The 8199-nt window shown below is 44.0% G+C and overlaps 1 protein-coding gene across 1 annotated transcript; it reads left to right on the forward strand.

Moving 5' to 3' along the window:
* The first annotated feature begins 5740 nt into the window (after nt 1–5740).
* IL22 (interleukin 22) lies at nt 5741–7859 on the forward strand. The gene is made up of 5 exons (XM_009887802.1): nt 5741–5944; nt 6746–6811; nt 6908–7051; nt 7268–7333; nt 7746–7859. Exons 1-5 carry the CDS (start codon nt 5741–5743, stop codon nt 7857–7859), a joined length of 594 nt encoding a protein of 197 aa, XP_009886104.1.
* The last annotated feature ends 340 nt before the right edge of the window (nt 7860–8199 follow it).

Here is an 8199-nt window from a genome sequence, read left to right on the forward strand (position 1 = left end):
CCACATTAACAGGAAGCACAGAAGTTTCAGTTCACCTGATTTGACTATTTGCAAGACATCGTTGGATATATGTAGGTCACTATATAAAGTGTCAGAGTTTCATAATACGTATGTGATTTTACACTCTGAATTAAAACAACTAACCATCTGGTGAAAGAGTTAATAGCGGTGTGTTTGGCGGGGTGAGGCTGCATTCACTGGGATGGTCTGAATTCTCTTTTTTTCCCGTCTGCGTGAGCTAAGTGATGGCTCCTATTGACAAGCCTTATTAAAATTTTTGTTTATGCATTACTGATGTCCGCAGCAGTTGTCTTCAGAGGTAGGAGCACTGGACTATTGCACTTCCATTGACACTAGTTTTGGTTTTTGTGTTTGTTTTCATATTAATCACTGAATCCCCCTGGCACTGCAATAAAGGTTACCGCATCAGTGGTCCTGGGGTAACAGTGGTAATGTTGGTAGCAGCTGTATGATGGTGTTTCAGCGTGTCTCTGGATGGCTTTCTCTTGGAGCTCCACTACCTAAATGTTTCTGAAATGAGAACAGAGTTATTTAAACCCACTTTTTTTCTGTGTCCCAGAATGTAATGTAAAATTGAGACCGCAATGAACTATTAGTTCCCATCCACTTAGAAATATCAATTTTATGAAGTTTATGATATAGCATGTTACACTTAGAAGACACAAGTTATGTAACAGAACTGAGAGAAGATCAGAAACAAAGATGTTTGGTGAAATATTAGATATATAAGCAAAAGTGTTACAGTCAGAGGAAGTGCGTTACTCACTGTGTAACAAAAGTGTTACTGTCAGGGGAGGTAGGTGAATTGCACATCCTCTGCAAAAACCCTGAGTCAGCAGTGTCTGTGCTGAGGTCTGACAGGAGTCTTTCCCAAAGTCACCTAATACTCCCAGGCTAAGCAGTTTCAATGATAATACTACTTGTCCTTCCAAAAGACACAACATTAAACCTATGATGAAAAAAACCCAAAATATAATGGTCGAATGCTGTATGTCCTCTCTTGGTATCTCTGGTGATATAATTTCTTCCACAAAAAATTAATCCCTTCTGCTATTCCTAATGACCATACCCAGAAGAACTTGCCTATGTACTAGAATGTTTCCATAATGAATGGCTGAATTACAGAAAAGCTTACTTTCAAGTTTTGTAAAGAAGAATCAGCTTCCACCACTGATGTTTTCATTGCTGGATGTAGAGCTGACTAAAATAAGGCTCCTCTGGAGCGTGAGCTGAAGCATTTTTTTCATCCTGCTTTAATCCTTTCAAGCTCAAAAGTCTAGGCAAAAGCAGAGAAGAACTGAGATAAAATGCAATGGACTAGCTCACAAATGAGCTGGAACAAAGCGAAGGGGACGAGCGCGACCTGAAAGTTGAGGATGTCTCTAAATTGATTGCCTGTTCAGTTTTAGGCATGATGTAACCTGTGGTCCATTCATACAGATATTTAAGGGGGGAGAATTTCATTGCCAGGTAAAAGAACCCAAGAGGATGACACACAGGCTCGGTTTTCCACATGCCTACTCTTGACGGTGTTTCTAGCCCATTGTCCGATCCTGATGATGTTTCTAATAATGCAATATAATTCTAGCTTGTTGAAAATGTATTAAAGCTCAAGAAAATTCCTGCATGCCAGTGTGCCGGTGGTGACACACAACAGATGAACATCAAAGTACAGTATTGGTTATTCACCTGTGGCCTCATTCAAAGTAAGAAGGAAGCGTCTGTGGCTTTTGAGGCAGACGTGATGTAGAGTTCCAGTCCTCCTCACAAAATCCTCTGTCTTCAATATGGGTCAAGAAGTCATTGTCGAGAATATTCAACCGCTACGGTTTCTTAACACATTAGGGAAACTCCATGTAATTACACTTTAAAAGTTTATTAGTGAGGTCAGTGATAGGATTGATGTTTAACTCTTGGGATGGCAATGGGGAGAAATTATGATTTGTACACAACTACAAACCTGCTTTTTTTAATTAATTATACATAAAAAACCAATGCGGAGGGTACTTATAGAAGTTCAGAGGTCGGATAGTTTTTACTTGAAATAAAAGCATAGCAGGTACGTGTTCTTGTAAGGATTTTGTATTTTAAAGTGTTACCAACCTCAAACATTAAAAATAACATTAAACCTAGAAAAAGTCATAAAATTAAAAAGGAAAATTACTTTTTCTCCTCCCCTCCTTCTCCCCCCCCCCCCAAAAAAACCCCCGTTTTACTTTGGTTTGTTGGGGTTTTTTTCCTTTCTTTTCTTTTTTTTTTTTTTTTTCAAGAGAACGTTGTTTAAAAAGAAAAGCCTGGGACTATCATACATCATAAGACATAAGCAGTTCAAGCTCAAAGAGAAATTACCAGTTCCCATACCACTGGCTAGAATACCTGACAATGTCAGCATAGGAAAGAATTAATGAGAATGGCAGGTCTTTTAAGACATGTTCTTCTGACACTTTTTTTCCACTTTATTCTTTCTCCCCAAAGTAAGACCCACCAGAGATGGTTTCAACCAGGGTATCGCATTTTAGATTAAATGCAGCTTTCCTTCTGCTGACCTCTTCTGCAGCTGTACATTTCAGAGCAGTCTGTTTGGAGAGGGGTGTCCAGGTAAGCAGTTTCCCTGAAGTTCACCTTCAGTGCTGGTTCAAGCCCTTATTTTTCGGAGGTTTATTGTATTTCCTCCTCAAACAAGAAGAAAGAGGAATTATCCCTCAACTCCAGCAGAAAAAACCCCGATTCTGTCCTCTCTCTCTGGACTTCAGCTGAGGACTGGAGTAAGATGCAGTGGTAGGACTGTGTAGGTTTTCAGCCCCATCTTTCCATAGACTTTAATGGCAGACGTGTATCCCCCACCCAGGGTGTGGTGAGCTAGTCAGAAGAGGTGACAGCAGTGACTAGTCACATCTTTGTTCAATGCAGTCTCATGACAGAAATAGCAGACCCTGAGAATGGGAGGCATATCTCTGCTTCCAAAGAAATTTGGTTGAGATCTTACAGGGAATAACTGCAGCCATGACTGTGGCTATACCATAACTCAGTGGTACCTCCAGAACCAGCAGTCATCTGATGGAAGGTGGTTGGGAAGAGGCCACGAGTGGACTGATGAGCAGGGGAACCATACAGTCTGCTCAAATCAGTGTCCAGCAAGATTTTGAACGTTCATTTTTGGGCTGGACCATACAGCAAGCTAGAGGGATGGAAGATAGGTTGTTATAACTCACAACTACAACTAAAAGGTTGCATAATGCAAAGGCTTTAGGCGTGTCATAAAAAGGGAATTTGTGAAATAGGAATTAACAAATTTACAACGGGCATGTCATCATTTCAGTGTCTGAAAGGTGAATACCAGAGGCAGGGAGGTAAAGAAGTGAAACCAAGCATTTTTCAAGCCTCCGAAGGAAGACATCATGGCCCAGCCAAAAAGCAGTATGACTAAGAGAAGTGGCTGACAATGTAGATGGGAGAAAGAGAGCCTTATCAAGCCTAACAATGTTTTCTATGAAAATAGTTATGTCCTGGTGTAAGGTTTCTAATAGTAGAGATGACAGACAGAAGGCATCCTGCAATGACTGCATAAAAGAGGGTCAAAGAAAAGATTCAGCATCTAATTCCTCATCCCTCTGCCTGATGTTGTTTAAATATCTGTCACGTGGTTGTGGGAAGCTTGGGACCAGGTGGGCTCCTGGTAGTGGTTTGAGCAGATGCGAGTGGCACAGCACCTGCTTACCCAGGTCATGAACCCTTTCCATGGGATTAGAGCCACGAGAAGAGGTAAGGCAAGCTGGATCCATGTCTGACAAGACTAAGTGACCAATGGGATGGAGAGTTGGGACCTGCAAGAAGGGCAGAGGATAGGGGGTCTGGATCAGGGAGGGTCCAAACGCCCGTTCTTAGCTTTTGTTCTGGATTTAGGACTTCTACTGGGTAAGCTGGTGGAGAAAGGTGAGAAACCTCAGTTAGAAGCAGACTTCGGTTATCAGACTGTGTTTAACACCTGGAGAGGCGTTTGTGGGAGTGCACTTCAGGGGAGGCCAATCCTTCAAAACAGCTTGTCTGTCTGGATTTCTGCCAGTTTGGTCTTTTAATGTCTGTCTTTTGGATAAGTATAACTCAGCCTCCCGTCTTCTCATTAACCAGCTCCCCCACTGGGCCTGTTAGACTGGCAAACAAAAAATTTATGGAAAGAGTTTATAAATACGTTATTGACTAGCTTTGTGGTACCTTTGGGGTGCGAACTAGGTTGTCAACATCCTGGGTCTAGGCTTGCTTGCTGCTGCCCGCTGCAGTCAGAATGCTGTTGGAGGTTGGGCATGGGAATGGGTGGGATACCCTAAGAGGGGCATGGAAAGGGACGTGGTGATGATGGCTCGCAGCTTCAAGGGCTGTGCAGAGCTGGTGTGGCAAAGTATCTGAGGGCGACTGAGGCAGGACTGAGGCATGGAGAGATGAATTCATGCTGCGGATGCATCAGGGGAGGCTAAAGCACGAACCTGGTGCCAGCAAGCTTTTAACTGCTTCCTTTTGGGTATAAGCAAAAGAGCTGGGTGTCTCAGCCCACAAGATAAGGCTGATTACGGCTCTTGCCACAAGAGCCTCAGCCAGGACGGGTGAAGCCCAGTCCCAGGGATGCCCCTGTTCACTCTCAGAGGTGGAGCTGGAGCCTTGGTTTTCCAGGTCAGATTTCTTGCATTTGTCACCTGTGTGCCCTGAGGACATTAGACGACCAGGAGTTTGCATTTGCACCAGTTCTGTGTCCTCATGCATTACCATGTCAGCTGGGTTGCAAATTACTCTCTAAAGAGAGCACAGTTTCCCTTTAGCACCCTGCATAATATTTCAGACGGAAGGTGCAGCACTGCCTTTACGTTAGCAGAACAGGGTCAGGAACATGGAAATCACCCGGATAAGTAAGTGCATGACCACAGCTCTTCTGATTACCCCTGGTTACAGCCTGGAATACGGATATTTTTTTTGAAAATGGGAATTTGGAGATCGAGGATGTGATAAATGCAGCATTGGTGCTACCTAGTTTCTGATCTCTCAGAGAACATTGCACAGTGATGGGCTGGTGGCTGGTGATTCCAGTGGGCCACTGTGTGGGAAAGGGTGTTTGCAGGGTGGTCAGTGCTTTGGGTCTGGTGCAGTCTGACCTTTTGTGTATACCAGTGGAGCACCAGTGGAGCACCGGTCTTTTACTACAGAAGATGAACAAGCATTTATGTAAATTGCATTATCTGCCATCAAATTGCCAATCCAATTGGTGTATCACAATCAGAAGGCACAAACCCATAAACTCAAATATTTTTATGCAAAAAGTATTCAGGATTCCTGCCCCGGTAAAAGTCCCTGCTTTGCCCTGCATTAAAATTTGGTTTATTTTATAAGAAACTAAAGATTACGGTGGCCTTGAAGTTGTATTTGTGGGTTTTGTAGTGGTTAGGTAGTTCTCAGAAGAGGATACTGGAAAGTAAGAGACTTGCTGATGTCATTTTTAATTCACCACCAGCACCCAAAAAAAAAAGCTGAGAGAGATGTTGGTGTCCCTATATAAGGTGCACCTCACCTCCTGCAGAGCACATCAAGAATCACAGCAAAGGTAAGGCTCACATCTTTGTGCCTCTCTCCCTTTACCTTGCCCGCTCTCCCTGATGCTAACATTGCTCTCTCTCATCAGTGCTGAGTGCTGTAGCTGCAATCTGCTGGAACAGACAACTTGGGATCGTGAGCCATGGCCTCCCTGCAGACCTTGACCAAAAGCTTCTCAGGATGGGTCTTCTTCTGCTGCTGTTGCTGTCTCCCTCTTCTTCTCACCAGCCCTCTGCCTCCGAAGGGGGCAGGATTGGCTTCTACCACCCATCATGCCTGCAAGCTTAGGAAGATAAACTTCCAGCAGCCCTACATCAGGAATCGCACCTACACCTTGGCTAAAATGGTACAGTAACCCACGTGTCCTTCATGGCGGGATCTGAGGACCTCCTCCTCTGCCAGTGCCCTGGCTTCTTGACTGTGGCATTCCTCTCTCTTTCTCATGCCTTTCTCCAGAAAAAAAAACCCCAGTGCATTTGCAGTGAGGCAGAGCTTGGGTATGTGGAGTGGGACTGTTGCCTGCTGGTTGTGTAGCTGGGGAAGCTGCTGCCTTTCCTCCTCCTACTCCCCAAGGGACAGGCAGCCCCCGGCACTGCACAGCTCCTTCTCTCCAGCAGCTGCCGCTAGACTGGGATGATTGGGAAACATGAGCTTAAATTTCTCTGTTTGCCCAGTCCATTTGGAGCTGGGCCTGCCCATGACTCCAGCCGTGGCCAGGCAGATCCTCAGGCATCTTACAGTGCTCTTCTTGGGCAGGTTTCTTGGCTGCTCTTACCACGGGTGGGTCCCTCTTGCTGTATGCCATCAAGTGCTGCAGCACCTCCCAGCAGCGCTGTGGGCCACCATGAGGTCGGCCACCTGCGGCATCTGGTTTAGTCATAGTAACCACTATGACATCTGACGCTTAAGAGGGGGACAGGAATTCAGACTTGTGCTTATTTTTTTTCCAGTGATACTGAGCTTGAATCTCACCAAATGAAGGGGAAAAACAGACACAATGTCCAAGCTTATCTACCTGTAACAGATTGTCTATGGTGTCCATTCCCTCGTTTCACCTGCACTATTATTGATGAAAAACTTAGGGTTTATTACTAATTTTTAGGTAAGGTTTCCATCCCCACCTGACGTTTCCTTTTTGTCATCTCAGGCCAGGGTCTCGGATGAGGACACGGACAATAGGCTCATTGGGCAGCAGATCTATGTTAACGTCAAGGTAAGTCTTACACTAGGAGGCTGCTTTTTGCATCCTGCTGCAGCACTTGTTGATGTCCTGCCATGATTTAACAAGACCTCTTTCTTGCATACATAGGAAAACAACCGCTGCTACATGATGAAGAGGATTGCGGAGATTGTAGTGGAAGACGTCCTCCTCACTGAGACCAAGGACCAGTACCCATACGTTGAGGAGGTGGCACAGTTCTTGGCATCTCTGACCTCAGAGCTGAGCAGATGTGTGAGTAGCACCGGGTTTCTTTCCCTTCTTATGACTCTTGTTGCTGCTCCTGAATCTCAGAATGCTGCAAACAGCAGCAAAAGGCAGTGGTATTAAAGGAAACCTCAGATCAAAGATATCAAACTCAAGGTTGATAGAAAGGTGTGAAAAAGAAAAAAAAAAGAACACTGTTTTATACAGCTGTCAGTCTTATGTCTGGATGTTTTCTTTTTTTAGAAATTCTCAGGACACAGAGAGCACATTGAAAAGAACCTGGAAGAAATGAAGAGCAAAATGAAACAGGTAAATTTTTTTCCCACCATTTAAAAATTACAGTTCCAAACCCCAGTCATTTAGTTGGGTTAAGGCTGACCTAATTATGAAGCAAACTCTGGAGATTATTTAGGAGGTGAAGCCTGCAGGGGCATTAAAGAGGGGATTAGTGATGTTTCCACTTCCAGGCCTCCTTCACTTGTCCTGTTAACTCTCTGCACATGTTATGGTAATTTAAACCTTCAGACGCCAGATTGCAGGTAACTGTATATGCTAGACTAGATTTGAATGGACTAGTTTATATCTTATGGTATAATGACTCTAATAGAACTACTTGAGAGAATAAGGAGGCTAAGTTCTTGATTCAGTTTCTGTGACAAGCCTAATTTCAATTTTCTGAGAAATAACGAGATGCTAAAACTTACATTCTGCTCTTTTCTAGTTGGGAGAGAATGGAAAGACTAAAGCCATCGGAGAACTGGATTTACTGTTTGACTACATAGAAAATGCCTGTACTGATGCCCCAAAGAGGGGAGGGAACAAGAAGAAAAACTGAAAGAATTTCAGATCAGACTTGAAGAGATGTCTCAAAAAACCTCTTGCTATAACTCAAATTGATTAACTATTGTGGACCTCCCCCCCTGCCCCACGATACAGCATATTTTTCACTTGTGCCAAAAATAGCAAACTAAGTGGGCACAGACAGAATGCATATTGCTGTCGCCTTTGAAAGTGAAAACTCCAGGACAGTGTTTGCAGCTCCATTTCAACACAGGGCATTAGTTGTTTTCAAAGGCACTCTCCTGTCTTCCTCATCTCCACAGGAACAAAGCGACTGCTTCTGTATTTTATATGCTGAGATTTGACACCTATGACAGCCTTGGTCAAGGTTGGCA

The sequence above is a fragment of the Charadrius vociferus genome, unplaced genomic scaffold, assembly GCF_000708025.1.
Source record: "Charadrius vociferus isolate BGI_N301 unplaced genomic scaffold, ASM70802v2 scaffold125, whole genome shotgun sequence".
Taxonomy (NCBI): Eukaryota; Metazoa; Chordata; class Aves; order Charadriiformes; family Charadriidae; genus Charadrius; species Charadrius vociferus.